This window comes from Dromiciops gliroides, chromosome 2 (assembly GCF_019393635.1).
Source record: "Dromiciops gliroides isolate mDroGli1 chromosome 2, mDroGli1.pri, whole genome shotgun sequence".
NCBI lineage: Eukaryota > Metazoa > Chordata > Mammalia > Microbiotheria > Microbiotheriidae > Dromiciops > Dromiciops gliroides.
In genome coordinates, this window is record NC_057862.1 from 440,897,000 (window position 1) to 440,922,715 (window position 25,716).

General features: G+C 42.4%; 1 protein-coding gene across 3 annotated transcripts; it reads right to left on the reverse strand.

Annotated features, from left to right (window-relative positions):
* Positions 1-485: 485 nt before the first annotated feature.
* OGFR (opioid growth factor receptor) lies at positions 486-23,932 on the reverse strand. 3 transcript variants are annotated; one of them, XM_043981341.1, is made up of 8 exons: positions 23,205-23,932; positions 17,985-18,096; positions 14,197-14,265; positions 12,554-12,632; positions 11,635-11,713; positions 9,782-9,848; positions 7,814-7,962; positions 486-6,635 (listed from the first exon to the last, which is right to left on the reverse strand). In XM_043981341.1, the coding sequence occupies exons 1-8, from the start codon at positions 23,267-23,269 to the stop codon at positions 5,417-5,419; spliced, it is 1,839 nt and encodes a 612-aa protein (XP_043837276.1). In that variant the 5' UTR covers positions 23,270-23,932; the 3' UTR covers positions 486-5,416. The 3 variants fall into 3 exon arrangements, with proteins under 3 accessions (XP_043837276.1, XP_043837275.1, XP_043837277.1); XM_043981340.1 differs by having other exon boundaries at positions 487-6,635; positions 17,985-18,122; positions 23,205-23,928; XM_043981342.1 differs by lacking the exon at positions 17,985-18,096 and having other exon boundaries at positions 488-6,635; positions 23,205-23,919.
* Positions 23,933-25,716: the final 1,784 nt, after the last annotated feature.

Here is a 25,716-nt window from a genome sequence, read left to right on the forward strand (position 1 = left end):
AGAATCCCCTTCCTTCCCAACAGACATCACTCTACTGAGCACTGAAATCTGATTTACTCCAGCCCACCAGCAGGGTCTCATGGCTCTCAAAATTTCCATGAATGAATTATTTACTTATGGTAACCCAGCCCCTTCAAACTTTTATCTGGGTATTGAAGTGCAGATCTAAAGGACAGGAGAATGGGGTTAATCTACTGCTTTGATTGCTTATACCTCATGGTACCTTTGCTTGTTTCCTAAAACCAAATAGTTGTTGTTGTGTAGTCATTTTTCAATTGTGTCAGACTCTCTATGACTCCATGGACTTTTTTGTCTATGGGGTTTTCTTGACAAAGATACTGAAGTGGTTTGCCAATTCTTTCTCTAGCTCACTTTACAGATGAGGAACTGAGGCAGTTAAGCTACTTGTCCAGGGTCACACAGCTACTAAGTGTCTGAGGCCAGATTTGAACTCAGGAAGATGAGTCTTCTTGACTTTGAGCTGACACTCTTTCCACTGCACCACCTACCTGCCCAAATCAAATATAGCAGTATCAATTTTGATGATCACTTATGATTAAATCATCTGTATTTCTGCTACTCTGCCACTCCTTTCTCCATAGTGTACCCAGGTCCAGGGCACTCTACAGCAGCCTCTTCCCACACTTATTGTGGCAGTATAACACAGTTGAATAAAATACTAGACTTGTCCAGAAGGACTGGGTTTAAATCTTACCTTTGGGAATTGGTAACTGTGTTAGCCATCACAAGTCACTTAACTTTCCCACCCATAAAATGGGGATAACACAGGTAAAATCAATCTCAGAGAGTTGTTCTAAGGCTCAAATATATTCTTTGTGATGGGGTCAGACAGGTATCTAGGGCCCCTATCACATATACCTTACTAAATCCCCAAGTTTTGCTTTGCAGATAATAATGAGCTACCATTTATAGTGTTTTAGGGATTGCAAAGAACTTTACAAACATTTCAATTTAAAAAAAAAATCCTCACAATAACTCTGGGGATAAATGCTATTTTCCTCCATATTTCCTCCAATATCCACAAGAAATGTTACTAATTAAGTCCTTTTCCCAGACCTGAGTGGATTATCAGCAATGACACAAGACAGAATACCTCACTAATTTGAATATTCATTAACAGTACAAGGTAAAGGATAAGCATTTCTGAACTGTAAGGGGGAGGTTGAGGGTAAGAAAGACCTCCTTTTTAAAGGCTTCATATCAAATTTTATATGTCACTTTGCTAGTAGAATTTAGAATGCAAAATAGTACCCTACTTAGAATACCTTGCAGTTAGGTCACTTAAAAATTGGAGTCATTCTAACAATAATGTATCAGAAGCCTTGTTGCAAAGAGGGAGTTCTGTGAGCTGATTGTTCCTTAAAAAGTATATTGAGGGGCAGCTAGGTGGCGCAGTGGATAGAGCACCAGCCCCGGAGTCAGGAGTACCTGAGTTCAAATTCGGCCTCAGACACGTGACCCTGGGCAAGTCACTTAACCCCAATCGCCTCACCAAATAAATAAATAAATAAGTGAATGAATGAATGAAAGTGTATTGGAGATGTGACATCCTGCTTTCCTTGTAGTCTCTAAGCTCTGGTCCCAAAAGCCATACCCTTGTACACTTTTCAACAGTTCCATTGGGGAACTTGTTGGTGGATTGCTTACATTTCTTTGTATGAATGACATGCTTTTAGTGCCTTGGTTAAGGGTCTGGTTTAGTTTCAGGTATTTCTGTACTATGTCCCTTAGACAAAGGTTTCTTTTTATTAACTAATTAAAAAACCCCCAACTGTTTAGGCTTGTGGTCTCTAAACACTTGTTCTTGTTGATAAAAATCACTTTATGACATTTGGGTAACGGCTTAAATCCAAGGCATTTATTGACATGTATGTGATCAGTAACATGGGATGCATAAACAAATCTGCTAATGACTGTGTTGTCTTTACTTTAAACTTTGTTTGCAGAAGGGATTTTTTTTTTTTTAGTGAGGCAATTGGGGTTAAGTGACTTGCCCAGGGTCACACAGGTAGTGAACTCAGGTACTCCTGACTCCAGGGCCGGTGCTCTATCCACTGTGCCACCTAGCTGCCCCATGCAGAAGGGATTCTTGTTTTTGAGTTTGATCTTATAAGAGGATTGTATGAAAAATACCAAGATATGAAAACTCACAGAATGGCCTTAGTTTTCATCAGCCATGAAATATGCTGTTTGTGAGTCATGTATCATACATCCCCAAATAAAATGGAATACTTTAAAATGGGAAAAACACATGTTCAAAGTTGTTGGAAGCATCAAATAATACATTTTTCAAATAATATTTATAAAGAGCTTTGTAAAAAGCGTGCTCTTTCCCTATCGACATATGGCATACATGAACATAGACACTCACATATTATCTTTTCATTCCTTCCATGGTATGGAGAATTCCCACTGCAGCTTAGCAATTGCTTTGTAAAAGTCTTGGAGTGCATGGGGTTGATGAGGTGAAGTTTGACTCGAACCCACGTTTTAATCCTGGGGCTAGTTTTCTATCCATTATACCATGCTGTCTCTCCTTAAGGGCTATTTATCTATAAGTATTTATTAAACATCCATTTTGTGCCAGGAACCACAGGCATACATTGTTATTATTATTATTATCATTTCTGTCTTTGCCTCTAACTTAGCTTAAATTTCAAACAACACAGAGAGCCAATGAATTACAGTGGGAAAACTCCAGGACTGGAATAGCAATACTATTAGGTTCAGGTTCCCTGGGTTTTTTTGCTTCATTTTGTATCCCTAGCACTTAGCTCAGTGCTGGGCACACAGTAAATGCTCAATAAATGTTAGTTGACCAATAGCTAGAATTGATGCCACATTTTACAGTTAGCAAAGCACTTTACAAATATTGTATAATTTGGGGGTCAGAAGACATGAATTGAAATCCCAGATCTGCTACCTGTGTGACCAGGGCAAGTCAATTTAAATCTATCTGTGCCTCAGTTTCAACTGCAAAATTAATTCTAAACCTGTGATCCTGACTCACATGCTATTATTTGTCAACATAGAAGTTGATTTCAAGGCAATAGTCACAAATGGGCTTCTAAAGTATCTCCCCTAACCCCCTGGCACCAAACAACACTCACTGATAAGGACAGATCTCGGGAAACACTGGCTGGCAATCAACACATTTTTATTAAAACAGTCTATTTTCACAGCCATTAACTTTGAAGAGGAAAAAAATAATGAACCAGTTCCAAACATCTGCCATGGGAAAAGAATCTTAATTCTACTTTAATAGCCCCTTTTCAAACAAACAAAAACACAACATCTAGCTTCTGATTCTGAGATTTCTTTTGCTCAACCAGTCACTGAATGAGGCTGAGCAAGTTTTCCCTGGAGATACTCATCACTGAAAATGAGAACCAGGGGAAAGACATCCCAGGTGAGCAATGGGACAGAAACCTTGGCCAGAATCAGTGGCTTCTCATTCCAAGTCCTGTGGAAAATGCACAATATTTACTGTCACTGTGGGTTGGAGAGAGAGAAAAAGAGAGGCCAGAAAATGAGATGAGCAAGGGAGAGAAATATCAAAATGGAAAGAGCAGTTCTAGTCAATTTGGGAAGCCAAAACCCAGTGCATATCAGCTCCCCAATACTGAAAGCTTCATTGCACCAAACATTAGCAAGGAAGAGAATATGTTACAGCACAGGCTCCCAAGTCTCTGGCCCCACAGCACGAAGGTGACACTCCTCTAAATGCTGTTAGAGGCAAAGAACCTATTGCACTAATGAACCACTTGTTTATATGGCTGAGTAAATGAAGGCTCCCAAGGGACCTTTCTTTCTTTTCTTTTTCTTCATGACAACCCTGTGAGGTAGGTGAAAAATTACATGTAATCGTGAAGCAACTTGGTGAGCACACACCTGGAGCAGAGACTGTAACTCTTCACATTAAACTGGAAGCAAAATCAAGCTTGGTCTTTCAAAATCCCAGATTAGGAAGTAACCACTTCACTGCTTTCCCTTCCCCCTCCTATCAAGGAGGGCTATCATGTTTATTAAGGTATAGAAGAGAGTGGGGAAGAGGTGCACATATCATAGAGACCCTCTCCCTAACCATGCTAAACCAGAATGGGGGTAAAACCCACCCCTGCTTTTGCCACTTGATTGGTTGACTCCATACTGGTAAGAAGGCAGCTCTACATAATTTACTGGAGGTTGGAGCAGAAGGCAAAGCAATGGATGACAGCACTGTTGTAAATATTTCCATCTATACATGGCAAAGAAGGATCTGTAAATGTACATACACGCACCACTAATAGGTACCAAAAAAAAGAACATGCAGAGTGTTTCAAGCTGTGACAGAAAGTCAACGGGGTATCCCAGAGTTTCTTAGTGACTTGCCTAACCCTACTTGGGAAACAGGAATACAAAGGCCGGACAGGGAGCTCCTCTTTACTGTGAAGACTTGCAAGGACAGATGATCCAGTCTGGGTCTTAAAAATAAAATGAAGCAAAAGAACCCAAGAAAGAATCCTGAGCCAGTGAGGAAAAGTGGAAAAGCAGATTCCTCATAAAGTTCTGGAGCCAGCAAGGAAGAAAGAAAGAGAAAGGCCAAGTGTCTGCATGGGACGTAGCTATAGGTCGTGTCTCCCCACAGCTTCTTCTTCCCTCTTCCTCAGGCTAACCAGGCTGAGGGCTAGATTTCCAGCTTGGGCATGGCAAGTCACTGTGATGGGATGAAGTCACTTTTAGTAGGTCAGAGGGAAAAAAGTCCAATGAAAATTTTTTCATAAGGAAAGAGAGGAGCCAGCTGCTTATTTAGCTATGCCTTTTATACTCAACAGAAGCTCAAAGTGATGAATTTATTCAGAAAAAAAATGCCATGACAAGGGGATGAGAAATTCAGACTTTCCATCCCCCCCCCAGATAAAAAGGGAGTGGGGACACAGTTATGGAATATGAATTAAAGTGATGTATACACACCCTCCCCATCCCCACCCCCCCTATCAAAATGATCACTTGCACTTCAAAGTCTTAAATTACTCCTATCAAGGTCTATCAGTATTCCTTTCTGAATGGTACCCATCATTTGTTTTCTCTTAGTGTCTCCATAGCTCATCATAAATGTGATCAGGCAAAGAGAGGCAAGCCAGTCTTGCTCAGGGAAGGATTGGATGGCAGAAGGAACCAAGGGGTTCCACGACATCTATCTTCCTTCTACCTTGAAGTTCGGACATCATTAAAGGTTAAAAACTCATAAACTGAGGGACCTCAACCAATTTGTTCAAAAGATGTCCATGGAAGAACAATACCTTTAAAAGGTGCTAAAGAGCCCCAAATTCCTGCAGAATCCTGTCCCATAGGGTCAGGGTCCTGCATTCCTTCTTTGCCTATTTGTGGTCCAGTGGCTCAATGTTTACTCAGTTTACTCAGAAGAAGGCCTTTCAACTGTGGTTTCATCTCCTGCCTTTTTTGGGACTTCTCCATCTGAACATTCAGCGCCTGCTGCCTCTCCCGGATCAGGTCCCTTGGCTTCAGGGCTCTTGAGTTCAGGATTTGCATCAACACTTCTTTTTTCAGTGTGAACACATTCCTGCAGGTCTGGTTGGTCAGGAGATATGCTGACACTTGAGGTGTCACCTGAGGGATTTCCAGATGAAGTTACAGGGGCATCATCATGTCTTACAAGCTCTGCTTGTAGTTTGGAGGCTTCCCAGTCAATGCTTCTCTTGTCTTTTGTTTCCTCAGCTTCGTGGGGAATGCCATTGAGTATCGGGAAGCAGGTTGGGGTTTGTTTCCCATTCTTTGTTGTCTCTATATGGGCTTTTTGTGCTTTCGGTTCAATTTTCCTCCTCTTATTCACCTCATCATACATTTTAATCTCCATGGACTCAGGACTCGATGCCCCCTTCTCCCTTGGCAAGTCCAGACTCCTCATTTCCTTAGATCCGCTAGAGGCCCTCAGCTTGCTCTTGCCAAGGGCACATTCTTCCAGGTTATGAGCAATCTTCTCCACATCAGAGGTACCTTGGCTTTGCTCCTTCTCTTGCCTGAACTCAAATCTGTTCATCTCATATTTCCTTTTCTTACTTTCCTTTGGACTCTGAGACCTTGGTGCCTGGTCTCCAGCACTCTTAGTTACAACCTTCTCCTCCTGCTGGTCAGATGAATTCAACCTTTCTCCCTTCTTCATCTCACAACTCTGCAGCTTGACACCGAGATTCTTCGTGCCTATCTGCTTGTCTTTGGAGGCAATGCCATCCTCTATAATCTCTTCCTTCACCTGAGTCCTAACTTGGTCTTTCTCTATCCCAACCTCATTTTGGGAAACACCTGAACCCTCTTCTTCAAGACAGTCCTGCTGTCCAGATTCAAATTTCTGAAGCTTCTCATGTGGCCCCCAGACAAATTTATACTGGGGACTAAAGTTCTTCCAGGCATAGTAGACAAGTTTTCTGCGCTCCTTCTTGTTCCGGACTGTGAACATGAAGTAATCCAAGGCACTCTGCTTGACACTCGGTAAGTAGTGATTAACAAGGATCTCTTCCAGAAAGAAATGGATTAGGGGCACTTGGTAATGTTCATAGCCCATCTCACCCAGACACTTCAGGATGCGAGTGATTCGAAGGTTGTTGTGACTATGCCTGCAAGACAGGATCAGGATAAAACTCCAAGTATTAACAGAAAGGGACAATATGACTCCTCCCCAAAGCACTGACCAGACCTGCAGAGACACCCATACCAAGGGCCGTGCCTGAGATGTAGCATAATTTAGGGGACTTGGATTGCTTTGCACACAGGAAGCGTAAAATTAAATGTCAGTTGAATGTTTGGGTTTAAATACTGCTATGTTATCTGCTCTCCCTGCTGTGTGGCAGGAGCATGATGCCAGCCAGAAACAAGTCCGTATCCTACTGTATACCTCTCCACTGTGGGGTCTCCGTCACAATTAGGAAGACTCTAGTGGATACACAGAATAGACAAGGGTGCAATGTATTTCTGCTTTAAGCCAAAGTCTGAAGAGCTAGAAGGGATATGAAGGGATACCTAATGCAATCCCTTCATCTTTTAAAGGGAAGATGAGGTTCGGAGAAGTGATTTCCCTTTCTCTCCCCTTGTATAACTACCACCCTAGTTCCGGTCTTTATTACCTAAACTGGACAGTTGCAATAGCTTCCTAACTGATCTCCCTTACTTCAAGTCTCCCACCTTTTTAGTCAATTCACATAGTTGCCAGAGTGATACTTACTATATATTTTGAATCACATTATTGCCTTTCTCAATTAAACGTCAGTGGCTCCCTCTTGACTCTAAGATCATATACAAATGCCTGTTTGGTATTCACAACATGATGCCAGCCTCCCTTTGCTGGCTTATTACTTCTAATCATACATTCTATATTCCCAAGTTCAAACATCATTAGTGATGGGATTTGAACCCAGAACCTCTAGGTCCAAATCTATAAATCTGGGTATAGTATATTGGAAAGAACCCTAACTATGAAAGCAGAGTCCTGTCTCTACTACTTAGTAGCTTAGGTGATCTTGGTTAAGTCTCTTAACTTCTCTGAGTCTCGATTTCCCCATTTGTAAAATGAGAATAAGAATACTTGTATGTTAAGGTAATTTAGGAACTGCAGAGCATTTAATGTCAATGACAACTTAAAATATTTTCTCTGAGCAGGATAAAAGTTAGAGAATTAAACAGAGTAGCCCCATACTGGGTAATTAGAAATTCTGCTCTGAGAATCCTACCTTGAGACTAGAGGAAGAGAAGGATGAGGGACAAGGGCATCTAAGCACCACCAGATTGAAACACTTACAAGTTGAGGTTCTGAAATCTCTCCTGGTAGTTGTCAGCCTTTCTCACTTTCCCTGTTTTGTGATTCTCAAGTTCAATTCCATAGAAGCCCAGAATGAGTTCATAGGCTTGAACGAATCTTCTCATGACTTCTTCAGATTTTTTAAATTCCTGGAACATATAAACCCGTCTCTATTAGGATGAATGGCAACATCTCCTAGAGTTGGACACCCCCATTTTTTTCTCCTAGAGTTGAACACTCCCCATTCTCCCCCCATAAGTTAAGAAAATGTATCATAAGTTCATAGATCTAGCTTGAGTCACAAAGGTCATGAGCCATCTCCCATATACAGACTTCCCCCTCATCTCTACCTCTTAGGAACCTGGTTTTCTTCAAAGCTCAGTTCCAACACTGCTTCATACATGAAACTTTTCCAGATCTCCCTAGTAGCTAGTACCTTTCCACCTGTTCCTCTCCCCCAATTACCTTGTATTTATTTTGTATATTGTTATTTAAATGTTCTCCATCCCCTCCACCCCCAACTCCACAGAAAGTAAACCCCTTGAGTTTTTTATTTTGTATCCCTAGTGGTGCCTGGCACATAATATATCCTTCTTGGTAGTCCAATCCTTTATTTTAAATAGGAGAAACTGAGATCGAGAGAGATCGAGAGAGAGAGAGAGAGAGAGAGAGAGAGAGAGAGAGAGAAGTTATTGGCTCAAAGTCACACTGTTAGTAAACAACAAAACCCAGACTCTCACACTATAAACCCAGAATGCTTTCCAACAAAGATCAGGAAACTTATTGCCAAATATAAATTCTAAAGACATTTGTTTTGAAATTTAGATCGACAAAGACAACTCAGTTTTATGACAAACATGTTAATTTGGATGAACTTCTTTACTTGGATGAATCAGCCTGATACTGAAAAGTCGGGTGTGTATAATATTGCTAAATGCAATAAAAGCATTTATTTAAGTCCATTCAGTAACTCAGCCATGACATAGTGTTACCTAATGTAAAGTTATTTGTAATTAGTATACTGGCTGTGAGACTGAATAATACCACTAACAACACCAACATCAACAACAACCACAGCTGACATTTCTATAGTGTTCTAACATTTGCAAAGCACATTACATGTATTATCTCACTCAATCCTCTTGACAATCTGGTTATACAGCTTAGACAAGCACTATCACCTCATTTTACATGTAAAGAAATTGAGGCCCAGAGAGGTAAAATGCTTTGCCCATCTCCTATGGCTAGCAAATGGAAGTATCAGGCTTCAAATGAAGATCTTCTGAGTGCAAGTGCTCTTATTCTGATGAAGATCACTCATGCATTGTTTAAAACCACCCTCGAGTGGATGCTCCTAAAGTACTTCCAGAGTTTCTTTATCTACACAACTACTTAGCAAACCCATTCCTCTCAGGCTGTAGTACAAGGGTATATGTCAATCTAAACCATCTGAATCATCACCAATTTGGAAGCAATGATGTTTCAGAATATGCTACAAATCCTTCCTTCTTACAAGCACAGGATAAGTTCCTGGATTACATGTTTACCTTTCCATCTAAGAACAATACCTGATAAAGGATTTACAGCCTTTTCCCCTTGCAATACAATGGGCTTTTTGGCTCAAAAACTGCCCAGGGAACCTTTCATACCTCTTGCAGGCAGAGGACACTAACTGCTTTAAAAACTAGTCTTTTGTCAAGCACAAGATCGTGCTGAGCATGGTTAGTGCCAACTCAGCCCATGCCTCTCCTATAACATCAAGTGGCACTTAAAATGGGGAGATCTCTCTCTCTCTCTCTCTCTCTCTCTCTCTCTCTCTCTCTCTCTCTCTCTCTCTCACACACACACCCACACACACACACACACACACACACACACACACACACACACCCACACCAGAGGGCCAGATTCTCTAATGACCTCTTCCAGAACTATAGAAACATGAATTATCCCACAGAGATGTCCTACCTGGATTTCTCTCAGTGTCAGGGGCTTTGCGTGCCAATTTACTCCCCTCTCCCGCAAAGGGAACAACCTGAAAGGGAAACATAACTGCAAAGTTATCCAAACTTACATGTGAAGGGATTAGGGCAGGGAAGGGAGAAAGGAAAGGAGCTGCAATGAAGTCCTCTGAGAAGAGGCTCTGAATGGTGCATTGCTATGGACAACTGATTAGAATCCCACAGACACGCCACATTGCAGCATGTATCCAGGCAGGCACCTGCTTCTGTGAACAGGTTCAGAGTCACTCACTCTCTATGGAAATGGCATTGCTTTCTGTCCTCCATACATAGCCTGTGTTTTCCTACCCTGGTGCCTTCAACCCTTCTCGTTCTCCTCACTTTCCTTAACAGTTAAACCCCTACCTCTCCTCTAAAGCTCAAATCAAATATCACCTCCCTGACTGTTAATGGCCGTTCCCCACTTTTAACTTCATAGGCACGTTGTACTCATTACATTTCTAGTCATCAGTGCTCACACGTTATTCTTCCTGCAAGACCAGCAGCTCCATAAGGATGGAGAACAAGTCTACCTGGACTTTTGTATTTCCCCTGTGCTTAGGGTGACACTAGACTTTACACACAGTTAAATGATTAATAAATGTTGGGTAATCCTTCCCCTATGTGATTACCAAGATGAGAGAAGGAGAACTATACACATAAAGAGTCAAAACCACTATTGACCAAGGGAGATCTTAGGAATAGAAGTGGTAGTGAGTGTATGCTATAGAAGAAATACTTAAACCCTTTCTGAACCTTGGTTTTATCTGTAAAATGAAGCTAATAATACTTATGTTACCCATCCAACAGAATTCTTTCGTGGAATACAGTTATCCTTTCCACATTGTAGTCTCAATATATTGCAGGTTGGCATAAGAAATTAAATGGAAATTGTGGGCGAGTTTTACAGAAGCCACAGACAACACCCAAAGGCTAGAGATGACAAAGAAAAAGTTTAGAAACTCAGAAATGAAAAAGAAACAAAACTCAGAAATGCATAAAACACAGGTGTAGTATTGTGTAGCATCAACATGTTTTCTCTTCTTCTTCTTTTTTTTTTTTTTTGCGGGGCAATGGGGATTAAGTGACTTGCCCAGGGTCACACAGCTAGTAAGTGTCAAGTGTCTGAGGCCGAATTTGAACTCAGGTCCTCCTGAATCCAAGGCCGGTGCTTTATCCAGTGTGCCACCTAGCTGCCCCTAACATGTTTTCTCTTCTAATACCATAATCCAGACTTCTTCTCTAGTATGAAGGGAGGGCCAAAACATTTTATGCAGATTTTTCAGATTGTGGAAGATGCTGTGTCCCTAACCCCTCTCCATGTGGAAGGGATAACTGTATGGTGAGAAAACTGTAAAACAGTCAAGAAATGTGAGATATCATTTCGATATCACCAGGGAAATGTCTGAGTGGACAAAAGAGATGGAATGGTCAGGAAACAGATTAATGGAAGGGGCTACACTGCATTGTGCTGGTACCCAGGTTATATTAAAAGGCCTCCAGCTAGGTGTGGTGGTCATCTTTGCTACTAGAGATACTGCGGCTCATGGATCTCTTGAGCTCAGGAGCTGAGCTGCATTGGATTAAGCCAGCCAAGCACACACATTAATATAGTGCGCTCTTAGGAGAGAGAGGAGCACCACCAGATTGTCTCATGAGGGATAGACTGACTAAGGTCAGAAACAGAGGAGGTAAAGTTCTCATGCCAGAGTGGGCTTGGGTTCATGAAGAGCCCCTGAACTAGCCTGGATGAGATGGGCAAACCCAGTCTTAACAAAATAACTTCCCTCTTCCATCATGTACACGGGTCACCTCACTTACCACTGTATGTAAGAATGGTTGTCCTCCAGGATGTCATAGTCCTCTTTCCAATTCTTCAGGATGTCCTCAATAAAATAGCCTGGGGTGTACATACATACATATACTAAGCACATTACACAAGCAGAGTCCGTATCACCTAGACCCCCAGTACCTTACTATGTTGGTATTTAGAGCTATGATAGCCCAGAAAGATTCAGAGAACAGGTACAATTGCTGGTTTTTTTGGGGTGCTTGTGAAAAATTTTTTTAAACTGGGAAAATAATCTTTTTGCCATTCCCCACCCCCCTGGTTTTCATCATTCTTGGTATATCAAACTGAGAATTATGCCAGTTTAGTGACTTTGGGGCTTTTGTTCTAAATTACTGGACCAATCCACAGCTCCATCAAAGTCATAAAGTCATTAGGGGAGAAAAAGTCATTAGAGTGCCTGTTCTCCCCTCTTGATTTATCTTCCCAAGCTGACAATTTGCATTTCTCTCACGATTTCATTACTCCCTTGTTAAATATAATACAGATATCACAAAAACAAAATGTATACATTTTTTGATGATTAAGTTCATAATTTTTTTAAAAAAGTGATGCCATGCTACTCTCCCCAAGTACAGAAAAACATAATACTAATGGTAACCTATAGTGAGACAGCTGACACAAGTTACTAGGGGGAAAAAAGCAACCTAGACTTCTGTTGGCCTATGGCAAGTGAAAGTGAGGAAACTTTCACTGGGTCTTTCCACTCAGATGGCACTGGTAGAAACAATGAATCAATAACGATTAGGCAAACAAGCTTACTACTTTTAAAGACACAGTAGGTGCTTCAACAAAACCATGGCTGGTTGAACCATTGAGACACGGCTCTCAAGAAGAGTACTAAGCATCCATGCAGGGTCATGAGTTGTTGGAGTTGAGTTAGATACATACCATTGGGCAAGAAAGCAATTTCATTTTTATAAAACTTCAAATTCAGCATTTCATCACTGGACTCTTCATCTGTCATACCCTGTAGGAATAAAAAGGTGTTAAGAAACCAGTGAATTACCACACACTGTTTACTATTTCTCTCCTTTCTCTTCAGAATCAGGCATCGACTCAATCAACATTTACTATGTGCCATTTATATTTTACTGGGGATACAGAACCTGTGCAGAGTAAGTATAAAACAAGACAGTTTGAAGAAGGAGAGAATACTAGCAACTATTTCATGTGCAACTTGAGGAGTCAGGTGGGAGAATCAGCAGGAGCTGAGTCAGTCAGCTGGGATATTGGGCCTAGTGATCCAGCCTCTTGGCTCACTCTAGCCATCTTTGCTTTAGCTGTAACCTGCCTATGCTTCCAGAAATCATGGCAACCCATCCACCCATCATTCACCTGTTATTTTGTCAGTGTGGGAATTCTTGGTATGGGAACCCTCTCTGCGATGTAGATTAGAGCTAGTCTATAACTTCCTTAAAGCCATAGGAAGTCTGCCTGAGCTTCAGGGAGGCAGAAGCAGCCAAACACTAATAATAATTGCTGGCACTTATATAGTGCTTTATGATTTGCAAAGTGCTTTGCATGAATTATCTCACGTGATTGAAATAGGCGCTTTTACTATCTCCACTTCATAGGCAAGGGAACTAAGGCTAAGGGATATTAATGGACTTGCTCAAGGTCACACAGCTAAACAGGTCTTCCAGACTCCCAGTTTAGCCCTTGGGCACCTAGTTTCATGTGTCAAAAGCACTTAAAAGCCAGGCACTGCGCCCATAGGCTCTGAAGATACAAAGACAAAAATGAAGTGGGAAACTTACATTGTATCAAGGGAGACAACAAGCACAGAAGTATGTATGTGGTTGTTTGTGTTGCTTTGTGGTGAGAAGGTATGAGTGGCTGGGTGGATCAAGGAAGGCTTTATGTACAATGTGTCCCTTGAACAGAATTCTAAATGAAACAAGGTATTCTATGACACAGAGGTGAGATGCGATTGTCTTCCAGGCATTTTATTGTTGCTCTTCAGTTGTTTCAGTCATGTTACCTCTTCTTTGTGACGCAATTTGGGATTTTCTTGGCAAAGATACTACAAGTGGTTTGCCTTTCCTTCTCCAGCTCATTTTACAGATGAAGAAACTGAGGCATATGAGGTTTAGTGACTTGCCCAGGGTAATGTAGTTACTAAGTGACTGAGATTGAATTTCAACTCAAGGTCTTCCTGACTTCAGGCCCAGTGTTCTATCCACTTCAACCACCAATCTGCCCAGGCATGGTGGGGACAGCCAGTTAGAAGGTACAAAGACAGGAGACAGACTGTCATGTGTGAGGAAGAGCAAGAGGGGCAATTTGTGGAAGAGAGTGATATATAAGAGGTACTTGGAAATGTGTGATTGGAGCTCATAAAATATAGCGGAACTAGATCTAGAGGAGTTAGAGTCATCTTCCTGAGGTGATTGAAGGACTTGCCCATGGTTATCCCTCTAGGTAAGTGTCAAGCATGAGTGAACCCAAGTTTTCCTGACTCTAAATTCTGCACGATAATCACATAGTCTGTGGCAATCAATAATAGTAATAAAGAGGCTTCAAAGACTTACTGGGTATCGTCTTCTGTATCTCTGCATGTCCTGGACTGCTCTCCAGTTTCGGCATCCTATCATCCGGCTCTAGAGAGGGAGGAAAGGAAATGAATTTCCATAGGAAGAAATACAGACCTGGTTATGATACCTGAAACTTTGCCAACTAATGGAAGTGTTACCAAGTAAGAGCCCTTAGCAGCATTTACTTTCTGGTCTAGGGTTAGGAGTATATGGAGTGCTGGAAGTGTAGCTGTGTGACTTTGGGCAAGTCACTTAACTGCTGTCTAAGCTTCTTCATCTGTAAAATGGTCCTAATAGCACCCACCTCCCAGGGTTGTTGTGAGGACATAATGAGATAATATTTGTAAACTGCTTTCCAGACCTGAAGGGCTATATGAATGCTAGCTACTATTATTACTATGGTCATCTAATTATCATTTCTGATCTCCTTATATTTACATAGCATTTTGTACTACTAATGTCTTTAAAATTTGCAGGGTACTTTACATATATTAGTTCACTTGATCATCACAGCAACCCTGGTTTACAGGTGAGAAAAGTACAGCCAAGAGGGGTTAGGAGACTTGTTCAGAGGCATGCGGCTAGTAAGAAAGGTACTTTCTTGGTACTAAGTACTTTCCTCAATCTTTGTTTCCCTTGACCCATCATTTGACACTGCTGATTGCCCTCTCCTCCTTGATACTCTCTTCTCTCTCGATTTCTAGAACTCTCCTGCTTCTCTTCTCACCTATCTGACTCCTCTTTCTCTGTCTCCTTTGCTAGATCCTTGTCCAGATTATACTCTCTAACTGTTGGTGTCCATCCAAACTCTGCGGTGGGTCCTCTTTTCTTCTCCCTCTAGACTATGGTCACTTGGTGATCTCATCAGCTGCTATGGATTTAATGACCATCTCTATGCTGGTGATTCTTAAATCTACCTATTCTGCCCCAGTCTCTCTGCTGACCTCCATTTTCCTATCTTTAATTGCCTTTCACACATCTTGAACTGGATATGCAGTAGACAACTTAAACTAAATATTTACAAAAGGGAACTCCCTATCTTTCTCCTTAACCTCTCCCCCACTCCTACCTTCCCTATTACAGTTGAAGGAAACAGCATTCTTCCTGTCTCTTCTATCCCCCATAGCTTGAAGCTTCAGAGTCATCCTGTATTTCTCATTATCTCTTACCACTCCCTACCCCACCCACTCCCATCCAATCTGTTGACTTCACCTTTTTGTCCTCTCTCAGATGTGTTCCCCTTTCTCCTTTGACACCCTCACCACTCTCACTGTTGCAAGTCAGCTGGGGATTCTGCCTGCCTCAAGTCTCTCTCTCCTCCAATTCATTCTTCACACATCTACCAAAGCTGATTTTTCCATTCAGCTACCTGCCAATGGGCAGGTCTGACCACATCACCTCCCTATTCAAGAAACTCTAGTGGCTCCTTATTACCTCTAAAATGAAAATCAAAACCATTTGGCATTTAAAGTCCTTCATAACCCACTCCCTTCCTACCTTTCCAACATTCAATATTTCAATTCAATATTCAACAATTCACCTTACTTCCCATCATACATTCTTCCTGGCTGTTCCATGAACATGACACTCCCATCTCTCAGCTTCAGGCAGTTTTTCTGGCTATCCCCTATGCCCGGAATACTGTTTCTCTTCAACTTTGCCTGCTGATTTCCCTGGCTTCTTTTAAGTCCTAATTAATATATCCCATCTCTTACAGGAAGCTTTTCCCACCCCCTCTTAATTCTAGTGCCTTCTGCCTGTCAGTTATTTCCCATTTATCCTGTAGATAGCTTGTTTGCATATATTTGTCTACATATTGTCTCTCCTATTTTATTGTGAATTTCTTGAGGGAAGGGACTATCTTTGCCTCTTTATAGTAGGTACATAAAAATGCTTATTGATGGATTAAATGCAGAATCTGAGGTGGGTTCCTCCTGACACTGAAGTCCAGCACTCTATCCACTATGCCACAGTAATATCACATCCCTGCTTCTGTTTAATTGCTGTTGTCATTCAGATGTGTCTGAATCTTCATGACACTGTGGACCATAGCACACCAATACTACCTGTGGGGTTTTCTTGGCAATGATACTGGAGTGGTTTGCTGTCTCCTTCTCCAGTGGATTAAGGCCAATAGAGGCTAAGTGACTTGTCCAGGGTCACACAGGTAGTGTGTGTCTGAATCTGGATTTGAATTCTGGTCTTCTTGACTGCAGGCCCATCACTCCAACCACTGAGCCATCTAACTACTTGCTTAATAGCTAACGATAATGATAGTGAACATTTACAAAGCACTTATTATGTTCCAGGTACTGTGCTAAGTGATTTACAATTACTATCTCATTTGATCTTTGCAGCTCTTCAAGATAGGTGCCATTATTACACCCATTTTACAGAAGAGGAAACCAAGGCAAAGAGAAGTTAAGAGATTCCTCCAGGGTAATAAAGCTAATAAGTATCTGAGGCTGGATTTGAATTTAGGCCTTCCCGACTCCAAGCATGATGCTTTATCCACTGTGCCACCTAGTTGCTGCCTAAGCATTTCAGCATAGTACAGTGCAGAGTGCCGGATTTGGCGTCAGAGCTCTTAAGGTTGAATCCTAGCTCTGTTACTTACTCTGGGCCTCAGTTTCTTCATCTGCTAAAAAACCAAAACATGAGGAGGTTGGATTGGATACCCTACAGTCCATTCTGGTTATAAATCTATGATCCTTCAAATCCTGTGAAGTGATCGAAGCAGGGATTAGAATTCCCATTTGAAATATGGCTAAACAGACACAAGGAGAGATCCAGTGACTTGTCCAGCATCACAATGTATTAGTGACTGACCTGAGGATTCAAGTCTCATGATTTAACAGTCTAGCTGATTTTTCTAGGGCACCAGAGCTCCCCATGATGGTCTGATGGTATCTGAGGGCGTCAGAATCACCATAAACTTATTTATTGTCTTGCCAAAGGACTGATCCCTCTCTCAGCTTCTCCTTTGCAGAGGTGGTTCTAAGGATGAAATGAGCTCTGTAAATGCACCCCTCCCCCTCTCTCTGAGCCCCCTTGCTCAGCAGGCTGCCTGAGAGAGTGGGCGAAAGCCAAGAATAAAGCAGAAAGCTGGGAGCAGCTGAAATGAACAAACCATCAGGGTGATGGCAACGCCTTAGATTTTTCCAACAAGGGACGATGCCTCATTTCTAGCTGCTGAGAGCAAAACAAGACTCCCCAAATGCCCCCAAGGCCCTTATTCCTGTATCTCTGTTCCCTCCTGGCATCAAGAGGAGATGGCAAATTTAAAAGGCAGTTCAAACTGCATTGCTACAAATCCCAGCATGTCTGGTTATATCATCAATACCAGAGACTCATAGAATTCTAGATCTACAAGGGCCCTTAGAGGCTGGTTGGTTCCATTCCTCATTTTATAGATGAAGAAACTGAGGTCAGAGACAGAAAGCGACTTGCACACAAGTAGTAAGGTACAGAGCCAGAATTTGAACCCAGGTCCTCTCATTCCAAATTCAGTCCTCTTTCTCTTGTACCACACTGTCTCCCAAAGAGCAAAGGTTGAACACAGGGAACCCTACTGGCAAAGCATGTGTTCTACCACTGAGCTACATCTTGAAACCTCAGTCAATGCCCTATTCATTTCGATTATTTGTTACAAAAGTGCCTATAAAATCTAAGACTTGGGACCCTCTGGGACCTTGCTTTAAGGGAAATTGACCCAGAGGTTTGATTGGTTCTGAATAAATGGTTTTGTGTTTTTGAAAGGAAAAAAAAATTGGAAGATGACCAACCTTTAGTTGATTAAAAGTCATCTGCAATTGTTGATTGAGATAACCCCAACTCAAGGACAAAATGACCCAAGAAGTCCAAAAGCTGTAGTATTGCCACACATATTGGCAGAGTCTGAAAAGGAGAGAGTACCATCTGGGCTGGAGACAGAGGACAACAGGTTCACGTCTATTAATAGCACACTTTGGCATAAGGGGATAAAAATGACGAAATAATGACAGGAGAAGAGGGACTAGGAAATATGTAGGAGACCAATAGTGAGGAGACCATGGAATTAGAGAGCATCATCTGGATTTTGACTCAGACCCTTGGAACAGTTCAGAACCATAGAACCTGAATCACAGAACCTTGCAACCACAGAACATTATGGTTGGGAAATTGTCAGCTAAAGCTAATCACCTTCTGCAAGGAGCTTTTCTGGGTCTCCCTTAATCCTAGGGCCTTCCCTCTGCTGATTGTTTGTTGCATGTTGTCTCTCTCTTTCCTTCCCCCCTCCCCCATTAGATTTCCTTGAGAGCATACGGGGTTTTTTTTGCCTTTCTATGTATCCCCTTAACACAGTGCCTGGAATGTAGAAGGAGTTTAATAAATGCTGGCTGACTGACTGAACTGGAAGAGGTTGTAGCCCCTCCTTTGACACACAAGGGGAATGAGGCCAGGCAGAGGAAGTGATCTAAGGTGGAACAATCAGATAACGTCAGGGTCAGAACTCACATCCATGTCTTCTGACTCCTTCTGTTGTCCAGTGACTTCTGTAAGGAGATGCTTTCTCTGGTCCTTGATTTCCCCATCAATAAAATGAGGGGCCTATAGTCCAGTCAAAAAAGCATTTCTAAACAGAGGACTGGGTTTGAATCTAGACAATCTACTTACTGTCTATGTGACCTTAGGCAAATCAAACTCTCTGGGATTCACTTCTGCAGTTTTAAAATGAGATCGTCTCAAGACCGAAGAGCCTCCAAGTCCATGACTCCTGAAATTTAAATTAGCTTATCTCTCAGGAGTTGCTGCTTCTCAAAAAGCTTCTGTTGCTCTGGAATAAGGGTCCTAGAGGGTGGAGTTATAGGATCATCAATTTAGGGCTGGAAAGGACCTTGGAAACCATTGAGCCCAATCCCCGTGTTTTACAGAGGAGGAAATTTGAGGGCTACACAGCTAGTGCCTGAAACAGGATTTTAATCCAGGTCTTTTGGACTCAGTCCACTGCCTTTACATAATCACACCATGCTGCCTCTAAAAATGCTTGTACATGGGCTACCTGTGATGGAAGAGGTTGAAGCTACACAACATAGGCTTGACTAAGACTCTTTCTGCTTCCTCCCTTCTGTTGAAGAAAGGACAAAACTGAATCCTTTCCAGACTTCTCCTATCACTTTTGGGGGAGGACTGAATTCTCCTTACCCCCTTTCTCTCTTAATAAGTGAGTCACACCTTGTCACAATATGTGTGTGTATAGTTGTATGAGAACTGAGTTTTACTGAACACCTACTATGTGCATGTATTATAGACATGCCTAAACAGTTGAGTTTTGCTCAACACCTAATATGTGTGTGTGTAATACACACACACACACACATATGCTACAGTAAATACTTGCTAAATGAATGAATGAATGAATGAATGAATGAATGAATGAATGAGCAATCTGGTAGAAATTCCATTAAACTAGAAGCAAGGGTCCTAATCTCTGCTCCAGTGCTAAAACAAGTTGAGTTACCATGGATAAATCATAATTCTCCCCTAGACCTCAGTGCCCTTATCCATCAAATGAGGGGAGTTCATCTGAGTGACAGGGAAGATTCTTTCAGTTATATTCTTTAGTTCTTGTTATTATTTTCCAAATCTCTGGAAGAAGAGAACAACACTGTATTGCAAGTGAATGGCAGGGAGTAAGGTTTATGAAGTGAATGAATGAAAAAAGCATTTATTAAACACAATATGTGTCAAGTTCTATGTTAAGGGATAGAGATACAAATACAAAAACAAAGACAGTCCCTGATCTCAAGGAGCTTACATTCTAATGGGGGAAATAACATACTAATATATTAGAGTAGTAGCCAGAGAAGGGCATTTTGGACAATAAGTCCCCAAAGTGGGGAGTGGGGGAGGATATTGACATATCTTATCTAGTAGCAATAGCAGAGTGGATTTAATCAACAATTAATCAATTTAATCAAAAACTATCAACAATAATTTAATTAACTGAAGGAAGTAGGTGAGGAGAGAGACTGTGTTGGAGCTGGCCAGAAAGAAAGGAGTGAAGTAAACTGTGACTGGTGCTTTCCTAAAATAGTAAGTATTCTGAAGGCAGGACCTATGTCTTTTTATTGCCTAGAGCTATGACAGGCCTCTGCACAAGCTAGTTGCTTAACAAAGATTTTAAGGACTAAGATATTTACCTTTCTAGCTCTGACATTCTGTAACCAGATCTGCATTTTTCTGTCTTCAAAAACCAAGTTAATTCTACTAACTAAAATTAGCAGCAATGTTTGGAAATTCCTTTCTGACCCAACTTCTGGAACTGGGTAAGTGGCCCAGTTCCCCATTGATAGCCAGAGGGTGAGTCAGAGTGAAACTGAAGAAATGCAGAGAAATGCTGATCATTCCCTCCTCACTAAGTTTCTATTTCTTCTTTTCCCTAGGTTTAGAGATTTCCTTTTTTTTTTTTAAACTCCATGCAAATGGATCTACTTAATTCAACAGGGCAAAGATAGGTAGTACCACTACTGGGATGGGTACAACAGGATACAAAGTAGCTTATGATAGAGAATGATACAATAAAATCACCACTATGATCCGGGCCTCAGTTTCCTCATTTGTAAAAATGCAGATAACAACACTTGCAATACCTACCAACCAACCCACAGGATTGCTGTGAGGAAAGCACATAATTGCTTCAATTTCCAGGTTAAATCCTAGGGTCAGTACAGATTCTGCCCAATGCCCTATCCTGCCTCCTGTTTTCAACAGTGATCACTGCTGATCAGAGAGATGACCCTGGCATCTTTAAATCATCAACACAGATTGTTAAGGACCTTGGAGATGATCAAGTTCAAATTCATGTTAAATGGGAGGAGAGTAAAATCCAGAGAGGTACAACATGGTAGAGTAAATATGGGGTCCAAAGACCTGGATTTAGATCTCAGGGCTTCTTAGTTGTATGATTTGAGGCAAGTCATATTACCCCTTCAGACTATAGTTTCTTTACACGTTAAAATGAGAGTTGGACTATATATGTATATATATAGCCCCTCTGTTCCTCTGTAGCTTAAAAATCTATGATTGATTGACATAAGAGCCTACTGTGTGCAGAACTCAGTGCTAAGCTCTGTAGGAGACACAAAGTTTATAGCAGACATTGTCCCTGTCCTCATGGTTTTCTAGGAGAATCAGATATCAAATAAAGATAATCATAATATGCAACATTATATGTTAAGTGTGCCAGAGGGGTAAAAATTGTTAAGTGAGGTCCTAGGAGGGAAATTAAATGATGTCCAAGGAGATGAGGGAAGACTTTTATGGACTGAATGGTAATTAATTTGTCCTTTTAGTGATGGGTAGGACTTCAACAGGCAAGAGGGTAGGGAAGACGGTCCAGATATAGTGAACAAAAGAGCACAGAAAAGGTAAAGTGCATGCTGTATTTGAGAGGGAAAGTAGTCTGGTAGTCCGACTGCAGTAGAGATCAATAACATGAAAAGGGCAACAAAGGTAAGATGGTACCAGAATTCAAAGGGCATTGAGTAACAGGCAAAGGATTTGAAACTTTAATTGATAGTCAAAAGTGATAGTAAATATTTTTGATTGTAAAGACATAAGCAGGTCCATGCATGAAAAGATTATTCAGGCATCACTATGAAAGATGGACTGGAGGATGCAATCAGTGGTCTGGGTTTGTACTAGTGAGGATAACAGGGCAGATGTAGCTGACAAGACCTGAAAACTGAATGAATGAGAAGTGTAAGAAAGGAAAGAGTGGAAGATAAACCTAAGGTTTCAAACATGGAAGCCTGAGTGAATGGCATTGCTGACAGAAATAGTGATGCTGAATGAGGAATAGGTTTGTGGGACAAAATTAGTTGTTTAAGACATTTTGAGTCTGAGGAGGCAGTAGGACATTGGTGGAAGTCTTGTGGGAAGTCTGTGCTTTGGATCTGGAGCTTAGAAAAGAGGTCAAGATTGAAGATACAGATTTGGGTCATCTGTTTAGAGATGGTATAGTTGAAGCTGTGAAAGTAAATGAGATTGCCAAAGAACAAGAAAGAGAGCCAGACCATTGGGAAAGACCCATACTCTGCTGCTCAGGTCTGGCTTTTGAAGCCAGTAAAAGATCTAAGGAAAGTGTTAGAGATGTATGAGAACTAGAGGCCAGTGATGTATATGATGCCTAGGGAAGAAAGTGCATTGAGGTCAACAATGTCAAAGGCTACAAAGAATGAGGGTGGGGATGGGAAAAGGGCTTCTGATCTTTCGGACTATGAACAGTCAAATGCTCAAGGTCACACAGCTAATTGGTGGCAAAGTAGAAGCCCCCAAAGACTCACAACATTCACTCAGTCCTGCTGTCTCTGTTTTGTCTCCCAAGCACTTGAGCACGCAAACATATACACACCTACACGTTTTTGAAGACGATGAGGACCCCATCCTGGATCTCCTCACCCCACAAATTCCTTGAGGCAAACCCACCACCAAAAGCCCCAAACTGTCCAGAAAAAGTTAACAGAAAAGTCGAACAGCCCAGTGCCAGGGTTTCTGAGGTGGGAGGAGTGGGGTGGGGGCGGCGCATGGGTTGGGAGTAGCCCAGGGCTGTTCCAGTAGCCACCGCCGGCTCTCTAGGGAGGTAGAAGGGTTCGGGATAGGGGCTGTCCGGTCGAGAGAGCATCTTAGAGAAGAGGCGTTTGTACCTCGGTGGCCAGTGCCCCCATGTGAGTGCTGCTCAACCGCCGGGGAGGGGGGGTGCAGCCCCCACCTAATAGAGCCTAGCCCACTCCGGGCCAAAAGATAAAGGCGGGTTGGCGGCGGAAGCGGGGGAGGGAACAGCGTGGGGTCTTGGGAAGGTTTGGGGGCAAAGGTGGGGGTGGGGAGGACAGTAGGAATAGAAGGGCTCCCTAGCTCGCCGGCTCGCTCTCTGGATTCCTCCCAGCCTTACGCCCTCTGGGCAAAGTGCAAGCTCCTAGAGCCGCCCTCCCTCCGCAGGCCCTGGTCATTTCCTACGGCTTCACCTGGAAAGCTTGGTTCCCGCGCTGCTGTACCCTCGGCTTCGCTTCCTCTCTGCTTTTCCTCTCATCCTTCTCCTTTTCCTGATCCTCTTCCTCTTCCTCCTCTTCCCAAGTCGAATCGCAGTCCTCGTCGTCCATGCTCCGTGCAGCAGAGGTTAAAAGCCGCCCGGGTCGCTGCCAGAACAGGGAATGGGGGAGGGCGAGCAGGGGTGGAGGTGTGTTGGGTTCCCGGGAGGTAGGTTGGAGTGGCTAGGGGCGGAGAGATGCCGGCAGTAAAGGAAAGAGAAGAGGCGGAAACGAAAGCGAAAGGAGGGGGGAGGACGCGCTGGGGGGAGGAGATTTGAAAGGCGAGCCTCGGGGGAGGCGCGGCCTGAGCCCGCCCCTGGGGTGGGGAGAGACCGCGGGGTTCATTGTATTCAATTCTCCTCCGGTGCGCTGCTTCTTGGCTTCCGCCCGCTTCCCCTTAAGCCTCTTGCCATACTCCTGTTTATAAAATAATTCGGAGATCCGTAGTGCGTTCCCCCCTTTAATCTACAATTGTTGGTTATGATAGTTGTTTGCCATGTAACTATTATACTGCTTGAAGTGAAGGAGTTGAGAATTTGGCCTAAGATTTTCAAGAATGTCTCAATCCATGATGGATTTCAGCATATGGCTTGTTAGAGCGGACTTGGGCGCGGAGAAGTGGCGTAAAACCGTCGTCAAGGACGTGTATTCCAGAAAAGGAGGTTGCTTAGTCCTATAGAGAGAGCTGTCAATAAAAGAGCCCGTGTTGCCGTGGTATCCATGGAATATCAAAAGAATGAGGAATGCACCAGTGCATTCAGTGGATTTACAGGAGGTCATGGACAAGCCCCTAGCTGACTGAAAGGGGAGGGGGGGGAGGAGGGGCGCCGAGGGGAGGCGAAGAGAGAGAGACAGAGACAAAGAGGGAGGGAAAAAGCGGCGGGGGCGGGGGGGGGGGCGCGGAGAGGAGAAAAGGATGGAGGAAGAGAAATCAAGAGGAATGAGTACCATGGAGGGCATTCATCGAAGTAATAAAAAATGAACGACGTTTGACCAAAATTTTCTTACTGTAAATGCTGAGGGAGGGAACGTTGTGCTTTTTTTTCTCATTTGTTTTGGGATCATTATTCAGTTTCCAATTCTGGTACACATCTCAAAAGCAATTTTCCTTACTAAGAAGTTAGCTTAGTGAACTCTCTTGGAGTGTTCTTCATGAATCAACCAATCCTGAAAGGTGACCAGACCCAATCCCTGGAATTTGGGAAGAAATGACTTCATTCTGTCCACCCAGTGGTTTTTGAGACCATTTAAAATAAAAAGTTAAAAAAAAGAATGGATAAGTAAATACAACCAAAATCTTAGAGGTCTAATAAAAGGTCACTGAAACACTGTTGTTGTTTGTCACGACTTGCCGTGAATTGTATTTAAGTGAGGGTCAGCTGTGCAAGGTCATCAACCTTACTCTCTTCTCCAGAGCCATCTGGGTCCAATGGCAAGATCTATATCGGGACAACTGGAGATAGCCCTGGATCCCCTAGGACTGGGATAAGAGTTTTTGACAAAGGGGGATCTGTCCTGGGCCTTAACCAATTTTGTTATTTCCACTAATTAAACTCCATGGATGAAAGATGAGCCTGCCATCCACCCAGTTCCCTCATGGAACAATGTATGATACAAATTGACTTTTTTTGGGGGGGGGGCAGGGGTAATGAGGATAAAGTGACTTGCTAGGGTCAGACACTTAGTAAGTGTCAAGTGTCTGAGATCAAATTTGAACTCCGGTCCTCCTGAATCAAGGGCAGGTGCTTTATCTACTTCACATCTAGTTGCCCCCTCTGATCTCTTTCAGGGTCTAATCCTGGGCAGGGTTTACAAAGAATGAAGATAGAAACCACACCTATCTCAATGAGCCTTTGTCCTCAGGGGGTCTGTCTCCCACTAGACCTTGATGTCATTACACTAGAGCTCATTTTAATATGGGTCACCCTCAAGTTACTCAATCAATGGAATTGAATGATGCTAGCCAATTAGCTTTGATCAGTGTGTAAGAGCCACCTCTATCAGAAGAGGAAAAAGATTGAGACCATGAGGTGAACACCATTCTGGACTCTAGGAGAGAAAGACTCTCTGGTCGGTGAGTGCTCTCCTCTTAGGGCAGAGTAGGTAATGTACAAACAAAATGGCACTGGGGGGTTTTCTGCTTGTGTTAAATGTCACTAGATCAATACTCTAACATTAAATATACTTTAATAATAAATGCTTACTACCTAAATGGGTGCAATAGCCATTTATGAGTATCAATATTTTAGAAAAAGTTGGTCTGACCCTCAGTAATTTAGCCAAAAAACAATCTAGCCCCCACAATAATTTATATAACTCACTCTCTGGCTTCCTTTAATTTCCATCTAAAATCCCATCTTTTACAGGAAGCTTTTCTCAATCCTTAAGTCTATAGCCTACATATCTTGTATGTAGTTTATTTGTACATATTTGTTTGCTTGAGGTATCC

What these genes read in the sequence shown, in the direction of transcription:
- OGFR (XM_043981340.1), bottom strand. Translation starts at nt 23,339, where the DNA reads ATGGACGACGAGGACTGCGATTCGACTTGGGAAGAGGAGGAAGAGGAA. An exon ending in GCGGGAACCAAGCTTTCCAG is followed by an intron (nt 18,123 to 23,204) that starts GTGAAGCCGTAG and finishes CTCTGTCTCCAG; the next exon opens with CCCAGATGGTACTCTCTCCT. An exon ending in AACCATTCTTACATACAGTG is followed by an intron (nt 9,849 to 11,634) that starts GTAAGTGAGGTG and finishes TTTCCCTTTCAG; the next exon opens with GTTGTTCCCTTTGCGGGAGA.